At 44.8% G+C, this 27,862-nt stretch overlaps 1 protein-coding gene across 1 annotated transcript in view; it reads left to right on the top strand.

The window, feature by feature from the left end:
• The window catches only part of KIAA0319L (KIAA0319 like), a 940,271-nt gene that overhangs the window by 816,455 nt on the left and 95,954 nt on the right, over positions 1-27,862 (top strand). The window contains exons 16-17 of the mRNA XM_069622595.1: positions 10,447-10,606; positions 26,746-26,888. Of these exons, the coding sequence (XP_069478696.1) occupies positions 10,447-10,606; positions 26,746-26,888 (303 nt within the window). The remainder of the gene's footprint in view (positions 1-10,446; positions 10,607-26,745; positions 26,889-27,862) is intronic.

Genomic DNA, 27,862 nt, shown 5'->3' with positions numbered 1-27,862 from the left:
TGTCCCAACCGGGAGAAACTTAAAAAGGAGACTAAATTTAGGAACAAGTGAGGGGTGAAAGTTCCTTTACAGTCTTTGAGGCGAACTGGTCAACAGAGGCACAAGAGTGGTTGCCTTTCCTTAGGGCGCATAACCAGTTCTGTGTGAGATTACTTGTAGAGGGGGAAGAGTAGTGGAAGAAGAGTGGTACCTAAGTGGAGGAGGGGGCGGTCTGATGAGGAGGTGTCAATAGGGCGATTAGGTCAGCAAAATGAGGAGCAGAAGTGTCAAGAGTGTTGCCTTGAGAAAAGGTGTTATGGACAAAAGTTGGAAGTGGTCTGAGAGGAGAGAAAGTCAACTTTGAGTTGGTAGGTGGCAGTTTGGAGTGGTTGGCATCAACCAGGAGTACCACATGGGGCCTCAGTGGGAATTGGGTCATGAGAAGGTGAAGATTGGAGAAGGAGTTGAGCGAGGCCAGAGGCCTGCACATCAGGATAGTGAGAGGGGTGGGAGGCGAAGGAGTTTGGTAGAAGGTCAGATGGGGAAAGTGGGAATTAGGGATTAAACTTGAATCCAGCCCAACTACCCTTTTTGGATATATGGAAAGTGTGTAATAAGGGGTGGCGTCGGTGTGCATGGAAGTACAGGTAATAGAGCCATGAGCGGTGATCCAGTTTTCGGTTATGCCAATGGCATCAAGTGATGGGTTGTGAGTGTAGAACAAGGTTTGATTGCATATAGACCCTGCATTCCAGAGCTCAAGTATGATTAGTGAAAGTTGGCGGGGAGATGGAGAGGGTGCAAAAACTGGAGCATAGTAGGATAGATGATGTTGGAGTGAGGTAGTCAGCCTGTATGCCATGACATAGCTATAAATGTTAAATAAATAGCTGGGTTGGGTGAAAGGCAGAGATGCGATGGAAAAGGCAGGGGATTGTGGAGTAGAAGAAATGAGGGATGGATAGTCAAGGAAGAGGAGATCCTAGGGAGTGAGATGGGTATGGAGACTGTGAGTATTAACAGCAGGGGTGAGGCAGTCGGGGATGCATTACGTAGTGAAGGAGCGGGAGACAGCGATAAAGGTATTTAAAATTGATGATGTGGGCCACTTGTAACAAAATGAAATTTAAATGATGGAGCCACTGTCCAGCAATTGGTAGCACGCCACGTAGGGTTCTAGTGCTGATCCGTTAACTAGATGTCACCAAATGCTATAGTGGGCAGCCAACATTAGTATTGGCGCATTCAGCAAATAAAAACGAGAGCGAATTATGTTGCTGAGAGGTTGATGTGGGTGATGGAACTTTGAAGGGAGGGGAAGTAAGGTTAGTCGAATGGAAATGTCGGGAGGTTAGTGAATGGTATTAGGGCTCTATTGGTAGATTTGAGGGCCCTAGAACCTTCTAGGCCTCAACAGGGTCAAGCTGCAGACCTTGCCCCTAGCTTGTGAACCCTTGGATGTGACCGCCAAGTCATTGGGCACCTATGGTCAGGAATCTTATGTGCGAGTAATGTGACAGCAAGGGCCAATCAATGTGGTGCCTGCGTGCAAGATTGCCATTTGAATTGATTGGGGTCAGGCAGGGCAGATGCACTCGCTCACAGATCCATGGTGGAACAAGCACAAGGGGACAATGTTGGGGCACATCGCCTAGAAGGGCCAATAGCATTGTTCTGTTCTTTGTACTCTCTTCTTCACACTAAGCCTATTCGCTCAGCAAAAGACGTTTCTTTCGGCTTCTCTTATTCTCTCTATGCAGACAAAATGCAAATTTTCCTCTCTTTAGACACTGAGCTATCCACTTGTATCTATAACCTCTTCTCTGTCAGACACTGGACGACACTGATGCGTAATGCTCAACTCTCAAAAAAATGAAGTTTACTTTCTTCTAGCCTCCTACTTCTGACCTTTCCCATAAACCTCTCCCCATGGTCTACTTTGTTTTGCTCCCTTAAGTTTAAATGGTGGTCCTCTTTAACAGAGAACTTAAACTTTAACATGTTATCACATCCACTGCTACTCTGCAAGGCTTCATCTTCTGACATCTGTAAATTCTGTCCTCCTCATCTTTCCCTCTACCATAACACTAATGCCCATCCATGTCCTTAGCATGTTGTACTACTCCAGCCTCCTCCTCTTCCTCCTGGAACTCGCTCCTATTAATATGCTCCTCTCAACCAAGTACTTAACTTTGCTCCCTGCACCCTCTACAGCCTTCCACACCTGACCACCTCTACGCACTGCCTTAATGTGGGACGGTTCTATATATACTAGTGTTCCCTATTCAAACTAGTTGCTGTGGCGGGTCAGAAGGACAAAGACTGGTATATGACATTTCACTGTGTATGTTTTATTAAAGTATACGTTAAACACCTATCTTTCCCTATTGCTATGGGGGTATTCCCTATCTAACAAAACAAACTAAGGTGCTAATTAGTCATCAGTGAATTGTCCTAATATAATCCATCCACTGTCCCAACTAACCCTATCTGCCCCACTACTATTAATGACAACTAAGGACAGCAGAATGACTCCCGTCTCCTGTGTTCTTGCTCTTCGCAAAGTTATGTTCATTAGCTAATCTTCAAATAGTTCCTTGAAACGTCTTTGATTAGTTCAGTTCTTTTATCAATAAATTGCTCTTCTTGTTTCTCAATAGGTAGCTCTCTGTAATTTATACTGATATCTCTCCTCTTGTCAGTGTCGTCTTTCATTAACTGATAACTTTCTTCTTTGTCTTGAATTCCAATCCTGGTTCTTCCCTCCTCCCAAGGAAGTCTTATCCAACCTCTCTGTGGCTTTCTTTACTCTGGACTATTACAAGCCTGATTACTCTGAGGGTTCCCCCCTTTTCTTCTCTTGCTCGTACCCCTATGTTTTCGTTAGCTTGACTGTGATGAGTAAGAGTACTCTGATAATATCTTCTCTTCCTCTTCTTATTCTCAAGGCTATTTCCTGGTTATCTTGGTTCACAGAGGATTTATTATACTCCACTCAGTTTTCTTCCTGACTTTCCCAGTATATTGACAGGGATGAATATGAATGTTCATATCTTGACGTTCATTCACTTCTCTGCTTCTTAATGGTGAACCTTTGTTACTGGGCCGTGTATGAATGTCCATATGAGGATTTACTGTCTCCTCCCCAGGCCTGCCACATTTCCCGTTACCTACTTCTCTCGGGGATAACATCAACGGGTCTCCGTTTTCTTTTGGTTCCTCCTTCACTCATCTGCTGCCTCTTTCAAAAGTGTTTTCACGTTCTCGGTCTCATCCGTGCTGACGAACGCTCAGTATTTCTATGTGCGGTTTGCTTCGCTGATCAATCTGGTTCAAAGGAAGAGCGGTTTTGTTAATGGACCGATTGAAAAGAAGGCAATTTGGAGTAAAGATGAAATTAGTCATGCCAGAGCACATCCTGTATGCTTGCTCCCCTGAGAAGCGCTAGAACTCGGCTGATTCTAATGTCTGATATCCTAGCTAAGATTGTTATGATATGATATGGCATTTATAGCGCACCTGTACAGGAGTGTTTCTAGGCATGACAAGACAAGGAGGGCGAAACAGAGGGAGGACAAAACAACGATCTTACTAAGCCTTGTGTAATTCTGATCGTGCAAGCACAGGGAAGAGGAATGGGAGATGTGCCAGGGGGCTGGGGGTGTGGGGGGTTTTGATGCAGGTAAATCAAGTGCAGCCAATGGGTGGCTAAGTGCAGGTAACTCAATAAGTGCAGCTAGCGGGTGGCTTATTAGTGCAGAGCGGGGGTTTATAGGGTTGCAGATACAGGCCACAAGTGCTGAGGGAGCCAGGAGGCAGTGCGCAGGGCAACTGGACATGCAGCAGCCTGGGTCCAAGTTCAGAGGATTGCCTGTGTGTGGGGCAGTCAGGGCATCAGCAGAGGAGAGGAAGAGAAAAAGTGGAAACTAAAAGAAAGGTCTTGAGTTACTTCCGGAACTGGAGGTGGTTCTGCTCAGGTTTCAGAGAAGCATGGAGGCTGTCCCAGAGGGAGGCCCCAGCCTAAGAGAAAGATCTGCCCCAACTCTCTGCTTGGAAAAGTGACTGACCCTCAGAGAGTTGGAGGTGGATGAGCGGAGGGCTCGAGAGGGGAGATGTTGAGGAAGTGAGAGTCGGAGGTAGAGCGTTCCCAGCCCTTGTGGACAATGCCAAGGGCCTTGAACTCGATCCTTGCCGCCACAGGGCACCAGTGAAGAGATATCAGAGATGGAGAGATACAATCCCTGGGCTTGAGGCCAAGGGCAAGTCTTGCAGTCCTGTTTTGGATAAGTTGTAGAGATCGGCGAGTAGAAGCAGGAAGAATTAGAAAGAGGCTCCAGCAGTACTCCAGCCTAGAGGGGACCAGAGCTCTGGAGACAGTGAGCTTCTGGGGGAAAGTGAGGAAAGGAAGAGTACCTCTGAGGAGGTTCAGCTGATAGTTTGACTTCTTAGAGACATCAGAGATGTGAGGCGAGTAGGAGAGTTTGGAGTCAAAGATGACCCTAAGGTTCTTAGCCTCACAGGAGCAGGAAGAGGGCCTAGAGTGGGCCAGCCAGAGAGAGGGAGGAATGAAGGGAGCTGGTGTTCCGATGAGGAGGATCTCGGTCTTACTGGCATTAAGGCAGAAATCATTGGCGTCACACCATCCTGAATTTCGGCCAGGCAGACTGGTATGAGAGAAGAAGTGGCTGAAGGGAGTCTGAAAGAGAACTGGGTGTCATCCGTATAACACTGAAAGTTGGGGCAGAAAGTGGCAATGCGGTGGGCAAGAGGTGCCAGGTAGTGGTTGAAGAGCCAGGGAGAGCGGTTAGACCCCTGAGAAACACCACAAATAGAGAGAAATATAGAAGAGAGGAAAGACCCCAGTTGGACCTGAGAGGCTCGATCAGTGCGAAAGGAGGTCAGCTGAGGGGGCAGGATGGCATGGTTGACCATATCAAAAGCAGATGAGAGATCGAGAAGTGTGAGAACAGAAGGAAGGTTAAAATCAAGGTTTGAGAGCAGGTCTTCACGGGTATTCAGGAGAGCCGTTTCCACGCTTCTGGCAGCTCTTAAGCCAGACTGGTGGTCATGGAGACAACCAACAGATTCAGTGTGAAGATTAAGCTGGGAGATGACTAGCTTTTCCAAGAGTTTTCCCAGGAAAGGAGTGATGGAGATCGGGCGATAGTTTGCCGGAGAGGAAGGATCGGCAGAGGGCTTCTTTAGATGGGTGTTCATAAGGGAGTTCTTAAGGGGGAGGCGAAGGTTCCACTGGGAAGGAGTGATTACAGAAATCGGCCATAGCTGGAGCAAGGGTGTCTGTGGTCCTTGATGGTTCTGAATGGGCGTGGAGAACCTTTTTTGACAAGACTTTCATAGATCGAACTTGTCTAGAAACATCGTCGGGGGTGAACAAGGGAAAGGAAGAGAAGGGAGGAGGAGAGAGGGCTACAGGCGGGCCAGGAATGGAGGAGGGGATGGTGGTAGAAGAAGGGTGGACAGGATGTCTTGAGCTTTAGTGATGAAATGAGAAGCCAAGGCCGCGCAGAGGGCCTGGGAGGGAACTAGAGAGGTAAAGACTGCAGCAGAGTTGGCCAGCTCCTTGCAGATTTTGTAGAGTCGCAACAAATTGTTAGATGCCGCAAAGATGCTGGCTTGGATGTGGGCTCTCTTCTTGGCGAGGACAGAGTCTGTATTGCCTTTGGAGCAGGTGGCAGGCAAGTTTGTCAGAGGGTGCCCCTGTTGCCCTCCGCTTCTTCTCAGCCACCCTGCACTTGCGTTTAAGCGTGACGGGGTCAGAGTCATACCAAGATATGCACTTGAATTTGGGCTTCAAGCGGATCCTCATGACCGGGGCAAAGACATCAAGAGTGTTGGAGATAGAAAGATGAAGGTTGGATAGGACAGTGTCGGGGTGTGAGTCAGCCAAAGGTGCAGAAGGAGGAGAGAAAGTAGCCGTGAAAGCCTCAACTGACATACTCTTCATGGGTTGGATGACCGAGAAGGTAGGTGGCAGTGATGGGGTCTCATTGGCCTTAGAGGTGGAGAGAGAGAGAGGTGGGAGGAAAGGAGGAAGTGATCAGTCCAAGAGAGAGGAGTGGTAAAAGGGTTAGAGAGGAGGTCGTCCGAGGAGATCATAACATCCAGTGTGTGCCCTGCAGAGTGAGTCAGGCCAGAGGGAAGAATGTTAGGCAGAATCCTGTGCCGTTCCCTTAGGGAGCACTACAGAGGATTAAGACTACAGGTATATGCAATAAATCCCCTTTGGTATCAGTCTGTACCACAAAGATTTAGGGAGATGAGCAATATTCAGGATTTACACAATAGGGATACAATACTATGGAACAAGGAAACACTGACCAAAGCTTTGTATCAAAAACAATATATATATATATATATATATATTTATTTTACACACTCTGATGTTCACACACAAATCGCTATTATAATAAAGCAAGTTAAAACAGTCAAGAAAAGTATACACAACTCCCTATTTAAAATGTAGACAAGTTTGTGCAAGAGTGAAAACTGAGCAAACCGGCACAGTGTAAACCAAGCAGAAATGGCACTCAATTTCTCAAAAGACAGGAAAAGGGCAAGTTATATAGGTTTAGACTCTTTAACACACCAGCAACACTTCCCAAGTAGATTGTGAACAAGTTAGGCAAGGCAGTACGTTAGCATATGCAATACTGAGGTGAGAACTGAGCAAAATGGCACTTCACAATATTAAAAAGGGGAAGGAAAAAGGTGGAAAAAGGTGGTTATAAGAGTTGGGTGCACCAACACATTTCTAGGTGAAAAGCAATCTAGACAAGGCAGTTCTAACCTATTTAGCCAGAGTCAAGAGGTCCGTGCCAGAGTCAGTGGTACAGGGCAATGTGCCCAGGATCAAACTGTTCTAGTAGCTGCAGTCAAGTCTTTGGTTAACGATTTTGAAAAGGTGGTTGCAGAAGGTAAAAGATAATGTTAGACGATAGGGGCAGCCAACCCAGTAAGTAAGTAAAGGATTTAAAACACCTTTATTGATACCCAACGAAACGGGAGGCCTGGCGGAACAATACCTTGAAAGTGGAAGAGGCTCCTGCGGTGGCGGTAGTTCCTGCAGTTTGGGAGATCCAGCAGAGGCTCTCGTTGTGGATGAAGGTTCGAGTTACTGCACTGCCCATGGATGAAGCCAGCCGCGGTGCTGCCAAAACAAATAAAAGGTACGCTCCTTTAAATTGCGCTTGTGGTGGATGGGTGCCTGGCTATCCGGTCTCCGAGTGCAGGACACTGGCGATTCGACCGAGGCAGGTCCTGAAAGGCGATTGGTGAACTGGTTGGCCCCACCAGCTCAAGGGAAGAAGACTCTTGCAGGCGAAGATCTTCTAGAGTCGTTGGAGAAAAGTGGTGAGGATCTGCAGCAGGGCTTCACCGGTGGTCCAGTCATTGCAGATGTTTTCAGCTTCTCTCCTCTTCGGGTTTCTAGTTCGTGGCGACGTCTTGTCCTCCTGTCCTCAGGACCCTGCTTTTATGCAGCAAGACCCCCATTCATACAGCCTAGCTGTCACTCACACAGTGGGGTGGCTCTCCTCGTGGGAGAACCCCCCAGCCTATCAGGGCAGAGTGCGACTTGGGTTGCGTAGGCAACCCTGTCCAGGGTGCCTATTCCCCCTCCCACACATCCTATCTACCCCAGAGTCAGTGGTGCCGAGAATAGGGTGTCTGTGTAGAAGCCTGCCAAAATGACGAACAAAGGATCCCCGACCTGGGTTAGGATTTCAGAGAAAGACACCAAAAAGAAATATTATTCAAGTTCTGACAAAAAAAACCCACCGGATTAAAGTTAATATTAAAATAAACCGGGGGTATGTTGGAGGCTGTCAGCAAAAGTGGTAGCCTCGAACAATGGGAAAATCCCATAGGGAAATATTCGCGATCGAATATTTACTGTAGTAACCACAGCCACCAGCCAGAAACATTTGAGAGAGGGACTGTACGGTACCCTCTCGAAAATGAACACCAGGGAAAAACTATTAACCCTTTCCAGTACTTCCATAGTAAGATGGGATGTACTGGTTTAGTTCATAATTATCGACTAGTAAAGTCAATGGGCACTTTACATGACCTGGGAGAAAGTAGTCAGTCCCAGGGTATGGAGTCTATGTTTGGGGTTCACTATGACACTGCACTGAGGGTGCTGTGTAACACACATGTTAAAAAGATGATTCCTATGAGGGTGAGAAAAACCCCATAGACCATAAGCACACAAGATAGCCTAAAACACACACTAGCAATCGGCCTAAGAGAGGGGAAAAGAGTGTCACTCTTAGCAGGAGAAAAAAAAAAAACCTCAAATCCAGCAAAGCTGCTGGGGACTCTATAGGTAAGGGAAATTAGCCTTTGAAGAGAATTCTCCCTAACAAAGAATAGAGAGAGAGTGAGTCGCAGAGGTTGCGAAAGAGTCCCGAAGAAGGGCAAGTAGCATCCAGGTAGATGTTCAGGTCTCCGAGGTGGAGATGTTGAGAGGTAGAGGTGAGGAGGGAGGAGGAGAGGTAAGCCCACTCTGAGAGGAAGAGGGCAGCCTGGCCGAGGCAGCCTGTAGGTAGTGGCAACAGTGAGAAGAGGCCAGGAGAGATGGAGATAACCTGCAGACCAGGCATTCAAAGGAGGAGTAGACTTGACTTGTTGCCTTGTGGGGCTTTTATGGTACACCACTAAAAGGCATTGTTCGCTTGCAAGGCACTCTCAGGCTGGGGATTGAGTGTTAATTTTACCCTGCATCCTCATTCAGAGACTTCCATAAGTTTACCCAGTTCATTCCGAACCAGTAAATCACATGGTGGATACATCCAAGAGCTCAGCACATGCAGATTGTGGAGGGGCAGGGAAGTACTAAAACCAGAGATCCAGGTCAGGCCAATTATAGACTTTTATGAGCCCCTTGAGCACAAAGAAGCCCCAGGTGCACAGAGAGCGGCCAGTCACAGCTGCCACCGAATTACAAGAAACTAGTGCAGACCCTCACTAGAAGATGCCACCAAAGAGAGCAATGAGCACCCAATGAAATCGCCCAGCTCCAGTCAGGCAGTGTGTGTTGGAGGAGAGAGGGCTGGTGTTTTTAGAGGGCTGGAGAATGGTCAAAGGGTTCTCTGTCATATAATCGGCAGTACTTTTTACAACTGTTGTTTTTACAAATACATTTTGCTGAAAAATTTAATTCATATTATTTTTATTTTGTGGCCTCCCCCAAACCCCACCTATTTTTAACTGTTCTTGACCCCCTCAACCCCTTATCTACCCGTTCCCACCCCCAAATTCTGATGAATATTTTTAAGCAAATTGTATTCGTAAAAAAAACAGTCATTGAAACTAAGTCGTACCGTGAAAGAAGCAGAGGAGGGAGATGTGGTGGAGAGGTGGAATCGATAGTGTGTAAGAAGAGATGTTCAGTGCTAAGAGGGTCAAGGAGCAGCCGGCTGCCCAGAAAGTAGGAGGTAAGTAGGAGGTAACATCAAAGGTGACGAGTTAGTAATAATTAAGGGTGTAATAGAAAAGGGCATGTCATTAGAGGAAGGATGGTTGCAGAGGACAATATAACATTCAGACCGGAGGGGGCTAGAGAAGGAGTTTTTAGCCTGAGGAAAAGGGGAAGGTGACCAAATCGGAGAATGGGGGAGGGGGGAGTAAAGGTATAGGTAACATCAGGGGAAGAGCACAATACTGAAGGGGCAGAAAGAACATCATGAGAGTAGAACCAAAGGTGAATCAGGAGGAAAGAGATGGGGTCAGAGAGGAGCAGGAGCTATGGTGACACTGGGAACCACGAAGAGAAAGAGAACTAGCATTTAGTAAGAACTTGCAGATTCTGCCAGGATCAGTCAGTGGGCGGGTTCAGGAACGAGTCTGGGTCAGGGAGTTTAGAGATCTGCGAAAAAAGGGAAGCCCAGGCAGACCTCAGGGACGCCTTTCTTGCGCTCCCTGCTGGCTCTGTCCACTGGTCCAATTGCATGCAAGAGCCCTGGAAATATTGCATCTAGTTTAGACCAAGAAGGAACATTCAGCCATTCTAAAGCCTTCAATGCTGGAGGAGGGAGGGCTAAGGGTAACCTCTTAGTGAACTTTACCAACTTAGACATTTTATCTCGGAGGCCTGGAAGCCTAGTTATCTGCTTTCCACGGAAGAGACATTGAGCAAGGGGAGCTTCTTGAGGAGGATGGGATCCAACCCCATTGAGGAAAGCACTGCCCTGGCCTTTGTTTCGTTTAGAAATATCCCTTTTTTTATTGTTTAGTTGCTAGTCTTGTAACAATTCCTTAATACAAATAGTCAACCCTAACATCTGGTCTTGAAATGCTTCTTGATCCCAGGTGGAACCCTACGACAGGAGGTTGAGCTGAAAACTTTGCTGGCTATTTAAGGTTTACCAACCATAACCTCATAAATGTTTGAGAATGGTAGCCAGATAAGTCTTCTAATGTATCTGTGCCCTGTGCTTTTCACAGATCCCCGGAAAACCAATCTTGTGGAGATGGTCCTGGATGTCAATGTAAGCATGCTGACCGAGCGACAGAAAGGAATGTTCATACGGCAGATCGGCGTCCTGCTGGGAGTCCTGGATTCCGACATCATAGTGCAGAGGATTCAGCCCTACACAGAGCAGAGGTAAGCGTGAATGCAGCCTCCAGACTCCGCACCTGCTCTAGTAAATCTTAGGAACTCTTTTTCTTTTTGCAACGTTCTTTCCACTGACCTCAATAGCACCCCCAACTATTTGCTGTGGCTTGAACCCTGCACTGACTTTGGAGGTTAGTAAAGCCTTTTTGCTTCACATCCTTGGCTCGACTCACTTATTTTGGGAGATCTTCTATGGCCCTAAGTTTACTAGGACAGGCAGAGTCCCCCTTTAATGATTTTCCCATATGATTTAGTGTAGTATACCTCACCTTACAACGAAGTGAAGTGCTGCAGGAGTATTTTTTATCCTTTTGTATTTGTCTCTAGTAACATCTGTTACCTTTTAAATATACCTCGTGCAGGCTTGTGGCAGTGAATAGAATTCTACTGTGGTTTCTTTCACATTTATTTCTTACTGCATTTCTTTTTGAATACCATATGCTCACACTGGCTCACATGAGTTCCTTATAGATGCCATAAGACTTTGCCCAGTTCCTGCTCTTCTCTCTCTCGTTTTGGAACTTGAAAGCAGCAGGTCTGTTAACCTGCTGGATGGTTTTCCCAGCCTTTCCCTCCTTTTCAGCTGGCTAAATGCAGCGGTTTGGGCATATCCTGGTTTCTTGAAGTCCAGTCCGGGATTCCCGTGTCCTACACTTTGGTGTTGGCCCTTCTATCTTTGGGCCAATTTCCAGTCCATTTACTGCCATGATGTGGGTCGCTGCTGATGTATGGAAGGGTGTTGGTAAATGTTTTGCTTTTGCTTGGCCACATGGGGGAACACCTTAGACTTACCTTTCCCCAGCCCCTGACAAAACAAGTTATTGGACTCAGAGAGGCAAAAAAATCACACTTAGACCATTAGTTGTTGTACAGGCCCCTTATTCACTCATTATATATAGACAGATCATACACGGAATTAACATATAGTCAGTTATACAGAAACATAGAAAAAGAGAGCATCGCCGTTATCAATGATGCAGAAGACACCTTCATCTCGGCCACTGCAACACTTCTTAGTCAAAGAGATCATGTGCAATAGCGCTCTGACTCACTCTCTGGCTCGTCCTTCAGCGGACAATACAAGAACTATTCTCCACAGCAAGTCCACTCAGCAAGAATATTTGTGACCTTGCCTTGCCTTCGCTGCGAGATGCACGTTTACTCTGCTGAGCCCACGAGAAACGTAAGCATTCATTACAGTGATGGGAGATAAGTGTCCAAGATGGCTGCACACCGGCACCATTTCGTTTTAGCTTGCATTTCGCATAAGCATTACAGTACACCAACGCTCCCTCACCCCTCATCTCCTCCTTGGGCCATCCTTGATCTCCCAACCACTAACCCTCCGCTGGGATTCTCTGTTGGACTGCCAACCTCCTATGTCCACAAAGCTGCCAAAGTTTTTTCTGATGAATCCTTGCCTTTCACAAATCTTTCTCAACAGAATCTTGCCTGCTGGCTTGAAGATCTGTCATAAGAACTAGCTAATGTATTTTCGTCAATGGTGTCGCCTATGGGATCAGAGTTAATGTCCCTGGGCACTGTATACTGTTAATCACATCTATAAAAGACGCCATGTGCTTAACAGATTGTCCCACCTCCTTTGAACAATATTTCATGGAACCAACACTGTGAGTACCTACCTTTTGGTTCCTGGTGTGGTCGATTATTTGATATACTCAATCTCCAGAAACCCCTCTAGTCCGGGGTTCGAATTCTTTGGATGCAAGACTCCAACACATTTCCTGTTGGTTAACATGGGGGAGGTTCCTGCTTTGTTGCATCCTCTCCTCAGGCTTCTGGTTGTCGAATCGACCTCTGGATCTTTTCATTTGGGTCTCCTCCGGTCACCCAATTTGCACCTGTTGGATAAAACTCGACGCAGGGTTGTTTAGATCATCTCCTAGGCAAAATGCTATGTGTGCCAGATAGTTCTTATTTTGTATCTTGTAACTGGAAATAAGAGCAGTATATTTCTTAATTTAATTTAAGAACTGCATCAGTAGGTTGCTGAAAAGTGCTTTCCAGCTGTACAAATATTGCTCGCATACACGCACTGTGAATTTTTTAAAGCAGAGTGTTAAATAATTGTGTGTGCCTGTAACTAAGACAGTCCACTTATTCTGCCAGTACAGCATCTGAATTGCTTTAATTACTGGAATATTGTGACTTTGTTACTGCACTAGGAATATGTGCTTCCATCATTAGAGGTTGATTCTAAGCATCACTAGCTGCTAGAATCTGAGCCTCAGGGACTTCAACTCCCAGAACACCCAGCTCGGCATAAAACAAAACATCAGGCGCTTCAGTGCCAGCGCTTCAACAGCCAAGCCGGTCTTCGCCAGTCCACTCCGTCCGCGGCGTCCGAGGCCCACAAGTTCTGGGCCTTTTACTGTTGATTTTCACAGCATAGAACTCCCACGTAGAGGTAAGAATGGGCATTACACCATGAGGGGAGGTTGTGGCATGATCTACACTGCCACTTCGAGTGGAAACTGCAACAAATAGCACTGCATGCCATGGAAGAAAATAGACTTCGGACACAGGATCACTTACAAAGTCATAGACACAGGGAACAGCATCCGCCTATGTGTACTATCAAAATCCAGGGTCAATCCCAGAAGAGAACTCGGAAAAAGATGACCGCCCCACCTATGGCAAACTTAGCCCATAAGGGAAGCAATTCTAAAACACTAAAGGTCTGTTTGTTAAATACCCTTTCCTTGAATAAACATGCCCAAAGTATTCATGATCTCGTACTGGAGGAGTACCTGGATATCACATGCATTACAGAAACATCGCTGCATGACCCCACAGGACCTACATGTGCTATTGCTGTCCCTGAGGGATATACCATCCACCTAAAAAAACAGAGACTGGGTCGGAGGCGTGCGGGAGTTGGGTGGGGTTCGCAGTCATAGTTAGGGACTCTCTTCACATGTTCCCATCCACAACCACGTGTACTGGATGTGAGGTCCTGCATCTAAAACATACCCCCACAGATAACACCAGTATTAATATAATTCTAATATATAGACCCTCCATCTCTATCTTCTGAATTTAATGAGGAAATCACACAACAACTTAACATCTTAAAGGGCACTGACAGCGCCACCTTGGTGTTGGGGACCTCAAGAGATGGAGAGGTAATTCCAAGGACAAAGAGGTTATTAACCCGAGAAGGCGTTGAATAACATTGATTACAAGGCCATGAACGCAGAACCCACCATGGAAAACGGGAACCAACTAGACTGGGTTATTACTCATAACCTAGAAACTAGTACATACAAGATCACACTGCATTTGGACAGATCACTTTAAAGTGTCCTTCACCATGCACTTAAAATACCCCCAACAGAAAAGCTGTAATGAGCAGAAGAGAATATAAATAGGGATTTCAAGAAAATTGAGACTGCTCTCTTAGAACAGTGTATTAATAGAGTTCTGAGGGAGCACAAAGAGGAAGATTCATGTGATGAAAGCATTTTAAATTACTTACATCATGCACAAGAGCTGGTGGACCTGAGGGCACTACTGAATTCAAAACTCATCAGACCTAATAGTAACCCCCATAAGTGCTTTAACTCCAAGCTAGCAGAGCTTAAAGAAAAAAGGGAGAGGGCAGAAGAAACCCTTGCAGGCCACTTAGGAGAGATGAAGAGAAATTGAGAAGACTTACAAAAAGGGAATCTGCCAAGCCAAGAAAAACAACTTCAACTAATAGATTAGGTCAGCCGCTAATTCCACTAGTAAGTTATTTTGAAATTCTCAAATCTATCAAAAAACCAAAAGCATCATTGTCTATGTTCACACCGTCCCAGGAAGATTACGACACGGACCAGGCAGCCTTCTCAAACAAAATTACAAAGGCTAGGGAATTGATAATGGACGTACAAACCACTTGTAAGGCCCAGATTGAACCACCTATTACGGTTAAATCACTGAATCACCAGGAAAGTTTCAATTTCTGCAATGTCACAATTGAAGACATGGTTAAAACGCTGTCCTCAATGAAACCAACATCATGTGCCAAGAATGTTCTCCCTCCGAAAATGATCCTGGAGAACATACATTTTTGCCCCCTTGCTCTCCAAGATTGTCAATGCATCTTTCTTTTTTTTTTCTTTTTTATTTGGTTGGCTTTTAAACAACCTTTCTAATGTACCATGCAAATCACAGCCATTTATTGTCTGACATATACATTTTTCATATAAAAGAAAAGAAAAAGAAACATACATGCTAATTACATAAACCGTCTGAGAATATATCTTAAGAAGGCTCAATAGAACCAATAATTCATAAAATTCCTGTCACATAAAACTGAAATAGCACATCTTCTGCAACCGTGCTTGTCATTATAGTTACATACATAATTACTAAATAATTCTGGCATTAACCAGTGACAATACAGTTTCTAGATATTGTACTATCGCAATTCTAATTGTCAATTTTCTGTTAGTAAAAATTACAAACCAAATTTCATCTTCAGTCATAGGAGTGTATAAACATATTAAATCATGAAAGTAGGTTTTTCTTAGAGATGTTAGTACTGTACAAATAACCAGATGCTGTAATGTTTCTAAACATCTTTCATCAAGACAAAAACGACAATGATTTAACTCTTGTACCAATATTTCTGCTGTTGGTAGTAGATTTAGTCTAAATCGCATATACTGCCGTCTGATATGCGGTGATGGAAACTTTAACAAGTAATCTGCCATTACTCGAAGTTTTTTAAACCCGAATAGTTTACCATTGAAATCTTTATAGGTACAACATTCAGCTCTGTTACATATCCAGTTGTACTGAAATAGTTTCATTTTAGCACGATTTGGATTCATTAACGGAACCTCAAATGATATACATGCATCCGATAATACATGATTTCCCCATTGAAGAGGGAACAGATGCTCTGAATTGATAAGATAATATGCAAGAGCACTCAAGATGTTATTTTTCTCAAAACCCATCAGGCATTTGCGGAAGAAGTTACACATTTTCCATAACAGTTGAGCATTCAATTATATTAGGCCTAATTTAAATCGGATTATGGGTAATGGAGTGCACTTTGGTAAATTCAACATGGATATCCAGAACCGACCCTCACATACATCCCAGACATTGCACTTCAATTGAAGCTTGGTTTCAGCTCCATACAACAAAATCGGTACCACTTTACTCTGATAAAACATCATAGTGTGTTTACATGAACATTTTCCAAATTTAGATGTCAAAATGGTTGCTTGAGATTTTACATTTGGTAATTTCAAGTTCAACATAGAAATAAAAATTGTATCAGAGACAACAACATACACCATAGAAAGCAGGCATTTATATTCAGAGACATTCATTAATGGCATATTCTGCAAATGCCATCTGTAACTTCTTTGAGAGACAGACTTATTTCGATGGCAGGCAACGACTTGGGTATTTTCTAGATTGAGGACAAGGTTATTATCTATTTAGATAATTCATTCAATAGATTTTGTAATCCACTGGGTGTTTGAGATAACAAAATAAGATCTGCATATAACATCCATGCAATCTGCTGACTAGCCATTTTTGGTGCATCATTTACGATGTTCATTAGTTGCTCACCCAAATCAAGAATAAACAGATTAAACAAAATGGACGCTAAAATACATCCCTGTTTGAACCCTCGCTCATTCAAAATAAATGCAGATAACAAACCTTCTTTTGTTAGTCTAATTTTCAATGTGGTGTTAGTGTGCAATTGCTTGATTATAGAAATGAGAGAGAGTGGGCAGCCAAATTGCATGAGTTTTTTTATAGAACAGCTCACGGTTAACAGAGTCGAATGCCACCTGGAAATCAACGAATGCCAGGTACAGTGGTTGTTTCCGGGCGGCAAAATGAGATCGTAACATATTCAGCGTCATGATGTTTGGTGACGTGCCCAATCCTGAAACAAAACCTTTTTGGAATGGATCTCTTTTCCCCAGGTCTGTTGCCCACCTGTTTAAGTCCCTGAGAACAATTCGATTGAATATTTTCCCCGGAGCATCTAAGAGGGCAATGGGCCTATAATTTACTGGGTTAGACTTTTCACCCTTTTTATAAAACGGGAGTATGATCGAGTGTTTCCATGACCTCGATGTTCCGAGTCTGGATGATGTTGGAAAACATATTATACAATATTTCTGACCATAGTTGAGGATGTTGTTTCAGAGTGTAGTTTGACCAACCATCTGGTCCAGGGGCTCGCGATTGACTTACTCTGTTTATGTCATGCATCTTTCTGCGAGAGAGTAGTGCCCACAAGTATTAACAGTAACCATCAAGCCCCTGGTGAAGACACCATAGCTAGATCAAAAGGAGCCGGGTAACTTCAGACCTATTGAAAATTGTATTTTTCTACTCAAGGTGATGGATAAGATTGCTACTGCTCAATTGCAATCCTATGTTGAAGCAAACATTTTGCACAATCGACAGTGTTAGGGAGAATTCTCTCTTTAGGCGGAATTTCCTAACCTAGTGAGTCCCCCAGCAGCTTTGCTGGATTTCTGGAGTTTGTTTTTTTCTCCTGCCAAGAGTGAGACTCTCTTTCTCCCACTCTTGGACATGATTTATGGTGTTCCTTTGACTGTTAATGTGTTTTATGGGCTATGGGGTCCTTTACTCCATAGGGTCTCATGTGTTTTTACTATGTGTGTTACACAGCACCCTCCGTGCCGTAACACAGGGGTGTCATAGTGACACCCCACCATAGATTCCATACCCTGGGACTGACTACTGTCTCCCAGGGCATGTAAAGTCACCATTGGCTTTACTAGTCCCAAATTATTAACAGAAACCAGTACAAACAATCATATTGTGGACGTACTGGTCGGGGCAATTTGATTGCCCCGGGGTCTGTTAGTCGCGGGGGCACGTCTCCGTCCCCCCTGATCGAGTTTTGGCTGGTGGCAGTGGATACTACTTTTTATATTCGACCGCGAATATTTCCTTATGGGATTTTCCCATTGTTCGAGGCTACCAACTTTAAATTATTTAATTCTCATAGCCTCGAACATACCGCTGGTTTATTTATTTAATATTAATTCGCCGGTTGGTATTTTTTGCCAGGACTCTATTCTAAATTGGCGTTTGTTCTCTTCTGTGACTCCAACCCAAGTCGAGCCCTTTGTTCCACTTTTTGGTGGGCTTCTCCACAGAAGCCTCCAAAAGTGGTGCCACTCTGTCTGGGTACCACAGGGGTGTGGGAGGGGGTTTAGGCACCCTGGACTGAGTTACCTTGGTAATTCAAGTCGCACTCTTGTGTGATTGGCCCAAGTGGTGAGCCGGCAGGCTCACCACTTAGCATGTTTGATTGACAGCTAGGCTGAGTGAATGGGGGTATGCTGCATAAAAGCAGGGCTTTTGGGACTGGAACTTCAGAAGTCACCACAGGACCTGGGAATACGACGAGGGAGAAGCTGAGCCGACCTACCACGACGACACCACCGGTGGAGCCCTGCGGAACCGACTCACCACTTCCCGACGACAGAGAAGATCTCCCGGCTGGAGAGGCTTCTTCCCCTGACTGGTGGGCACAACTAGTTTACCTTCTTCTTTTTGCACCCCAGACCGGTTTGTGGTCGAACTGCCCGTGCCAAGCACCCCGGCAGCCGGATAGCCACTTACCACTGAACCGCGAATCAACGGACCGCTCCTTGTACCTGAGGAACTCCGCGGCTGGTTTCTTCCCTGGCAGTGCAATGGACTCCTGTCATCCTCCCCGACGAGATCCTCTCTTCCCCCGGATGAAGCACCGACTTGCATTCGCTGGCAGGAACAACTGCCCCCGCTGGAGTGTTCTCACCACTTTAAGGTACCGTGTCCGCAAGGCCTCCCTTTCTAAAGATTGCTACAAGGTAATAATATCCCTTAACCTTCTGGACTGGGCTGGCCGCCTTGACCCTCTAACTGGTCCCTTTCTTTGATCCAACTCCTTTTTGAACCGTTACAAGACTTTTGTGCACTGCAACCGTGTGACCATGGACATATTTCGTTTTGATCCTCTTAAGCGGATCCGGCCTACTGACTCTGAATTCATGGTGTTACTTTGCCTTCCTCTCTTGTTATGTTCTGATAAGTGTTGGGATCTGTTTCAACTTGTTCTCTGCTCTTCTGTCCCTTTTTAAAACAAATTATTAGAGTGCCATCTACGTTAAGCGCTCACCGCTGTCTGAAAATAAGTGGGGCTTTACTTAAGACTTGTCCAATATTCTTTTAAGGGAGTGTATATCTTTTGGTAACCGTGTTTTCGAATTGCTTACTATTAGTGCCTGTGTGTTTTTCTAGATGTGGTTTATAATAAATAATTATATCTCTTTTACACCAAGCCCTGGTCAGTGTTTACTTGTTCTATTGTGTTCTCTTGACCTATTGTGAATACTCTGTATACTGCCTAACTCTTCTTGAGGGAAGTCGGACTGCTCAGCCACAGCTACCAAGTGAATCTGTGTGGTACAGACTGCTACCAAGTGGGTTTACTGCCAAACACCTGTAGTCCTAAATCTTTTGCAGTGGTCCCAGAGGGAACTGCACAGGTTTCTGCCTAACAGACAGTCAGGTTTCCGAGTGGCTCACAGCACGGAAACAGCAATGCTGGATCTGAAAACGCATATGTTGAGTATTACAGATAAGGGCAACACGGGTCTACTCATACTCCTTGATCTAAGTGTCGCATTCGATCTCCTGGACCACGAACAGCTCCAACGGACACGGGAGAAGGTGGCGAATTGCTCCAAAGAAGCCATCAGCTGGTTGCCATCTTTCCTAACAGATAGGAAGTTTAAAGTTCATTGTGGTGATACATTTTCTCAGGAGACCTCCACATTCAGCGGTGTTCCTCAGGGTGCCAGCTTTACACTGCTCCTTTTCAAACTTTACCTCAGATTCCTCTGGGTAGTTTTAGATGACATTGGTGCACATTTCACCAATTACTCAGATGATACCCAGTTGGTAGAATTGAGTTGTTGTTATCCACAGGATAGCACCAAAGTGATAGCACTATATAAGACAATCGAAACTTGGATGGATAACAACTGGATGTGCCTTAATGGCATAAAACAGAGCTGATGGTCTTCAGCTCTCACCAAGCTGGCCCCACAGTAGGAGTCGTTTTGCTTCAAGGACTCCCCCATACAGGTAGTAGGCAAAGTGAAAACACTGGGGATGTTTTTAGAAGCCTCTTTGAGTGCAGAAGCACAGGTTATGTATATGAGCAAGAACTGCTCTTACTACCTCCGGCTCTTCAGAGCAATTCAACCCTATCGGAGTGAAGAAAACTGTGCGACCATCGCTAGAGCTACCATACTGTCCCAGCTTGACTGTGGCAATGAACTGCTATTAGGGGCAAATAAGTGGTGCATAGCAAAATGCCAAGTGATCCAGAACAACGCAGTTATAATTGTGAAAAGGAAAACCAGGAAAGAACACATTACTAACGACAGAGTAGCGTTGCACTGGCTGTCCGTGAAAGACAGGATTATGTTCAAAACCAAGACCATAGTTCACATATGTCTGCACTGGAAAACCCAGCATACCTCAAGGAAAAGATCAACCGCTACATATCAGGGCGAACCTTGAGATCGGAAGCCTTGGGCCAGATCATTGATTCACCTCATTAGCGATCCAGTGGCATGGGTAAAGCCTTCCCAGTAATGGCAGCATCCAAACGGAATAACTTAACTCTACAACTAAGACTGGAGTCGAAATACTGTCTTCAGAAAAAAACATACCTTTTTTAAGTAAAACCTATCTTGATAAGTATAGTTTGTTTTAGGTAGCGCCCCTATCATTTTTCTTGTCATGTGTCCTGTTTTATCATAAGTTTACCGTCTGTCTCAGTGTTGGCACCCTGATGCCTGCAGGCTATCTGCGCGGTACAAGTAAGTAAATAAAATGTCCCCCCATACACGCAGATGGCCTATTGACTTTGTCTCTTTGACTTCATTGGAACGTTCAACACACCCTGAAACTCTGCTAAAATGACATTTTGTGCATCTACCTTCACTTGGCAATTTTCCTGGATTATCTAGAGGTTTGGGGGGTCCTAGACCCGAGAATTGTATGTTTTGCGCTTACAGGGTATTTTTAGTTTATTTTGAAAGTTCTGCTCTTCTCTCCTTTCACAGTGAATACTGATTTACACTGTAGCTTATCTTGGTGGTGTGCAACTATTTTCCCTGTTAGTACATTTTACTGGTAATTGTTTCTAAAATGTATCCTGAGTTTGTGGATGCTTAAGGCTGTTTCAGAATACTTTCAACTTATAGCACTATTTTTAATTGTGGTATATGCATTTGTGTTATTCAAATGCTATGCCTTATTGGGCAAGAATGAATGTGGATTGTTGTTGTTGGTCGTACGTACGCACTTTTTTTGACAACTTTACTGTTTGGTAAAATGTCTGGATCCCCTTTCTTCACACCTCTGTTCGAGAATTTGTAGCTCGTTTGTTGGAATCTCTGCCTCCCCCTTGTCATTAAGTGTTGTGTGCCTGTCTATGACTGTCAGCCCACATTAAAATGAAGAGGCACAGTGAATCCTCAAAGGCATTACTTTTTGTAATACATGTAGGCAGCCCATCCAAGCTTCAGAACCTGCCACACAATTACAGATCCTTTGACATCGATGGAAACAATATCAGGGTGGCCAAAGAAGTCAAAACACTAGCTGTATACCTAGACTCAGCACTAACCTTCACAGGACATGTCAATGCAATCACCATAGCATCCCCATACATGGCGAAACTTATCACCGCCTGCAGATCTCTCTTAACTGTGGAGAACCGCATCACTTTGACCAGAGCTCTGATCGTCTCCAGGATCGTCTACTGTAACGCCATTTTTGCAGGCTCCACGGCCAAAAACATCAAGAAACTTCAGATTGTCCAAAATAATGCTATCAGAGCAGCACTCAGTATCCCCAAATCAGACCACATGACCACAACCAGAAGAAACACCAATGGATCTCAGTCAGAGACTGCATTAAATTCAAAATACTCCCACTCACACACAAATGCCTGTCCAACACCGCCCTACGTTACCTCACCAACCAAATTTCCAAAGCTCAACCATCCAGACCAACCAGATCGGCCTATCTAGGGCAGCTGACCACACAGAGATATAAAAGACAGAGAGCAGGAGGCACCAGCTTCCCCGTTATTGCAGCCAAGTATTGGAATGACATGCCACCGGAACTGAGGACAAAACCCCCACTCTGGTCCTTCCGCAGAAAACTCAAAACCTGGCTCTTTAACTAAGATATCAAGAATCACCCCTAGACCTAGCTCTATACACCTTCCCAGCCCCTGCCACCAAGTCACTTACGAGGGAACCAGGGAAAATAGTATGCAACACACACAATTGCAATGATTTGAACTAAGCCTGAAATGTAACTGCAGCACAATGTAACTGTATTTTCTAAGCAGATACAAACTACAGAAAGCCGATTACTGGCAAGTAATATTTGTCATATGTTTCAGTATATCAGTGGAGTGTATGGTTCTATGGATAAGTGTGTGCACTAATTGTACCTTTGTATCAGACTGCTACCCCTTCCTGAGAGCTCAGATTTCTCACTCAGTCCCGTTACCTTACCTTTCAGAGGTTTGGCGTCCTTTACTTGGGTGGGTTAGCCCTTCTCCCACAGGGACAGTGGTTGTGCAGCCCTCAACAGGTTCCTTTTTTACAGAAATCACCTTAACATTGGGTAACAACGAGAAATTGCGGTCTAATCCCTCATCATCTGTACTTCGTGGTGCTGATGGCGTTAATAAGTTAAAGGATTTTCACAGTAAGACCCAGTACCTAAGACGCTTCCTTTTTGTCTGACTAATGTACAGTCTTCTAGACCTGTTGTGTTTCAGATTTACAATCTGAGGGCAGAGCAGTTCCATACACAGTGGACTCATCCCCTTTTCCTATCCTAATGGATTCTTGCACGCATCATCTCGAGCCACCCGACATGGGCAAGGCAATACATTTTGAAAACCATGTTTTCAGAACCCTTTCTAGAGGTTTTGGTACGAAAAATAAAGGAAAGGATTTCTCCACCTACTGGTAAGTTTATACTGCACCAACGCAGGAAACCAACGCCTTACCAGTGTTAACTGCTTCTGACGACACCTAAAGTGGAGGATGACACTAGTGACGGAGGAAGAGGGATGGCATCCCTCCCCTTCAAACATCTGTGAAGTACTTTCTAAAGCCATGTTGGCAGTACAGTTGCTTCACTCGAGTAAACCGGAGAAGACAGGCGTGTTTGGGAAGCTTCCCTCAACCCTTTTTACTTGGGGAGATGTCTGTTACCGAAAACATAGTTTCTGCTAGAACTCTGAGGCTCACGATGCCCAGTATGAAATGCGTTAAGATAATGCTATGTGATAATGGATGGTGAGATGAATTTTCAGAATCAATTCTGGGATGCCAACCTATTCTGATGAACAGGAAAGCCACGAATGCCCAGCCATCTCTGAGGGTAGTGCAACTGAACATCAAGGCTTAAAATTCAGAGAGTAAGAGCGGTGCAGGGTTTAGTTAAGCACACACAGAGCACTCTTAATAACTTAAGTTTAACTAAATAGTTATATTGATTTGGGGTTTGGACTACTCTTATCAATCAAAAATGAAAGTTAAGTCACTAAACATACTATATAGAGATTCACTTAACTTTACTTTTCAACACAGTAAGAGTAATATAGACCGCTCTAGCATAACAAAGTAAGTGAGGAAAAGACAATAGTAAGTATTCAACCGGCTGGAAGGGGTGAGAACATACAGAACTGTCATGTTGGTTCCATGCGTTTAGACAGAGTGGGGCTGGCACGCAGATGGGCACACGTGTGTGAAAGCCCCACTCATTGTAAACGTCTTTCTTGAAATTGGAGCATTTCTTTTGGAGTCAGCTTATGCAGCCCACCTATTGATGCAGGCAATTCAAAACATTTGTGATGGAGGGAGAGCAAGGACTAAAAGAGCTTGAATACATTTGAAGGGTATTAGTCATATTTTCTACAGAGCCTTACAGCTTTTCGAAAGCCAAGAACATCGATTGAGAAAATTACATTATTTTCTGTTCGCTTACATTACAAATACCTTTTAACATGCATAGGGGGGCTTGAAATGTCCTAAATTTAGAAATTTAGAAAAACGATGTGCCTTTCTGGTCTTTCTATTCCGAAAAGTGATCAATAATGTGAGACGTGGGCTGTCCTGTACAGTGCCCTGAAATGATGTAGGCACACTGAATGCATCTTATGCACATCCGTTTCACATTTTTTACGGAGTTCGAGGGAGACATCCTAGACTCATGAGTTTCTTTCAGGCAGAATCTTGCTGTTAGGGAAAATTCTCAGAAATGTGCTAATTCCTCTCTACATTGGAGACACACAGCAACTTTGCTGCATTTTGAGGACTTGAATTTTTAACCTGGAAGAGAGTGAGACCCTTTTTCCCACATGTATTTTAATGTGATTTTGGACAGTTTCTTTTTTTGGTTATGGAGTCTGACAAACTCCATAGGATCATCTTTTACATTCTGTCTCACAGCACCTTCAGTGCAGTAGCACAGGGAAGTCTTTCAGATTTCCCCAAGGTTTTAATACCTTCTCTGGAATAAACTAGTGTTTCCAAGAGCAGTAAAGTGAAATTGACTTTACTTACATTTGTAAGTTTCTAGACCCAGCACACACTATCTTACAATAGGGTGCTGGAGGGGTTACTTAGTATGTTCCCTTTGTCTAGCTTCTCGCGTAACATTTTTGATACCCTTTCCCCAATGAATAGCTGGTGGCAGTGATTTACTTTTAACTACCGTGGTGTGCTTTTACTGCGGGCTGCAGTAAAGTAAATGGCCCCGTCTGCTTTTTTCGCCATTTCTTTGTCGAAAGGTCCTTCTTGAGATTTACTCTGCGCGCTAAACTCGGTTTGGTCCCTTGGTTCATTTTGTCTTTGTCGGGATTCGCGAGTGAAGCTTGCCTCTAGTTGCAGGGTATCGGGCGGGGGCAGGAAGCAAGGGAAGTGCCAGAACTCCCTGTTCTTAGTCGCCTAGGAGACAGGAATGCCCTCTCCGGTGAGTGGCCGGCTGGCTGTCTGGCAAGGGCAGTCACTCTGCTGGGTGACTGACAGCTAGGCTGGAATGAATGGGAGAAACCTGCAAAAAAAGGCAAGGCTTTTTGGCTTGGAAGGCAGATTTGACCACTGGACGAAGGAATCCGAAGAACTTGGAAGAGACGCCTCCTGCAACTCCTGGACCGTTGGTTTTCCCGGTGAAGCCCTGCTGCTGTGCTGAAGCTCTGGATTCGTAGCGACAGAGAAGCCCCGCAAGGACGACTTCTCCCCTTGAGTTGGTGGGACTAATCAACTCCAAAGTAAGCCACCTGGACATACTCTCGAAGCTGTTTGAAATTCCACTGCAGTCGTTGCTGGAGCCGAATAGCCAGGGAGAGGAACACCAGATTGCGTGCGTTGCTTTTAAGCTGGCCAAGAGCTCCAGGAAGATCCACCGGACTCCCAGGAAGCAGGACTGATCGAGCCTGGGCCACCTCATGAGAGTGCTGGACCCCTTATGCAAGGAAAGCCCATCTCGACAGCCAAGAACCACAGTGGTTGCTATTGGCGGTAGACATGAGGAGTTGAAACACCGAAGTGCCACTTGTTTGAAAATTGCCGGTTGCAGTCGGTGACCGTCACATTGCAGTGCAGGAGTCCCCAGAAGTCCTCCCTCTTGTCCCCATGACTGACTGCACAGGGACACCAGGATCTGCAGAGCTGCACAGAAGCCATCTGCTGCACTTTTCTTCAACCTAAAGGTACTGTACAGTCTAAGAGAACCTACCTCTTGTTGAGCCACCTTGCTTGATCTCAGTTGAGACTTGTCTCGGTTGCGCTTGTAGAGTTGTTTGCATCTTCTACTACTCACAGGCCTAACAGCTTGTGACCCTACATTTGATTCTACTTTTGCTACAAAGAGTTCTAAAACATTGTGCAAGACTTTTACTTCCCTCTAAGAAGTTCTTCAGTTCACCTTGACTTTTGCTAACTTAACATTGGCTGGCCTGGCTCCGCAAATAACTCTTCTCTCCTCTGCTTATATGTTTTGCCTTCCCTCCAGCAAAGGGTTAACTGACTTTGCATTGGGGGGTTGTTGTAAGTACTTACCTGATTAAGAATAATTGTGCGAACACTTGTCTTATTCTGAAACCTCTTTTCTTTGACAATCCGCTCAAGTATATTCTAAATGCAACAGTGATATATTAATGTCCACAACATCCTAGCGAATGAAGTCACCTGAGGCTGTAGGTAGTGTCTGTGAGCCATCCCAAATGGGTTTTTGCTGATTGAGAAAACTAAGGGTGTGTATGTTTGAAGTGTATTTGTGTGTTGCTTTATATTGCTCCCTTCTGAAGAATGATTATTCAAATGGAGTGTTAAATAAATTTATAATTGTTTAATCAAGAAACCTTGTGTGTAAGATTTTATTTGGATACTTGTCACTGTGAATCTCTGTGCAACTCCCCTACAGCTCACATTGTCCCCTCTTGAGATACGCCTGGCTACTTGACCACGTTACCAACCTTTGTAGTATAGACTTACACTAAAGGTTGGTTTCCTATAGCCAGGTCGTCAGGGTTGTTGTAGTGCACCCAAAGGGTACTGCATACAATCTTGCCTAACACTTGCGCTCTGCAAAGGTCTCTGTGTTGCCTGTGTCGTTCAAGATGTCTACACACGCTGCAATTTCAGGATTCTGTGGCTCATTTGAAGTCCCATGTTATTTTTATTGTTGTTAATACTCAAGATCACTATAATTGTCCATGTAGCTTGCAAAGATGAAGGGTGAAGTCTTTTCTGCCTGCATTCACACACCTTGGACTCTAGCAAGCTGATATCTCAATCAAAAGTGGCACGTGGTCAGTGAAAGTACAGATTGTGTGATATTGGAGACCATTCTTAAGCAGTGGCAATCTGTTAAAATGTCAAGCCTCTGGCCAGAAACAGTATACTTGCTTTAATGCTTTGTACCACTTTTAAAACTATGTACGGGGTGTTGCTGCTGGATGACGTGAGTAAAAGGCGTAGCGATGTAACTCCTGTATTTCTCTTCCTTTGTGGCAGCACAAAAATGATCTTCTACGTGCAGAACCAGCCGCCACACCAGATCTTCAGTGGGCACGAGGTGGCCTGGACACTGCGGAACGAGCTGCACAAACAGCAGTCAGACTTCCTCATATTCCGCACACTGGAAATCAACACCGTCAGTAAGCAGCCAGGGGCCTGTATCATGGCAAGCAGAAGGGATGACCTCTTGGGCTGCATATGGGTCCAGATTGTCATGAGGGGGGAAATGTTTGAGGGTTACAAGGCAGGTCAGCGTTGACTAAACTGCACTAATGAAAGGGGGCTTGAGGTCTAATGCTGGTATACACTGTGAGATGTAAACAAACCGCCTCTCTCCATTGTTCAGGCCGAATGCCATCTCTCCTTCTGCTTCTGTTAGGCCATTGGTCCAGACTCTGCTCTTCCTCACTTCCCTTTCTGTTTTCACCTTCTTTTTATCTATGCCCGGCACTCCTTCTTTGTGCCATGGTTGCCTTATCTCCCTCAGCTCTAGCCTCCATTTACAATTCTGCCTTTTGTTAGTTGATACTTAGGTGCCTGTTTCTTTCCTTCCTGCTGTGCTTTTCCCCCTCTTCTGGTTTTCTCCTCTTCCTTTCTAGCTTTCCCTCTTAATGTTACTCTTCCCTCTTTTGTCGATCTCCCCACTCTGTTTTCTATTCCCTCTTTTCTGATTCTCCATCCTCCTCTTGGTTTCATTGAATGTATTCCCTTTCTTCTGTTTCTCAACTCCCTCTATTCCAGCAGTATTTAAAAAATGTTATGCTGAGCCCCCCTTGAGTAAAAATATTGTTGTTGAGCCTCCCTCCGCCCTTGAGGATAAATCGTGTTATAGGGCCCCTCAGATGCCTTATTTTCCATTGAAAGCAGTTACTGTGTTCCATTTTTCAGAGCGTTTCACCCCCAGCCATCCTTTGGGCCCCACAGGGGGGCCAGCCCCAAAGTTTGAAAACCACTGAAGTCTATTCTGTATCTCTCCTCTGCCTTTCTATTCCATTTATTTCCCTTTTGTGTGTCTTTTTCCTCTCTTCTCTCTTATGCATCTCCATCCCCTTTGTGTTTGACTGTACCATCATCGTTCCTCCCCAAGGTATCACTCTCCATCTACTGCATTCAT

Source organism: Ambystoma mexicanum, chromosome 11, assembly GCF_040938575.1.
Source record: "Ambystoma mexicanum isolate Mex_15411 chromosome 11, UKY_AmexF1_1, whole genome shotgun sequence".
NCBI classification, from domain to species: domain Eukaryota; kingdom Metazoa; phylum Chordata; class Amphibia; order Caudata; family Ambystomatidae; genus Ambystoma; species Ambystoma mexicanum.
Note: the sequence above shows the minus strand (reverse complement) of the source record. Positions and strands in the feature narration are given on the sequence as shown.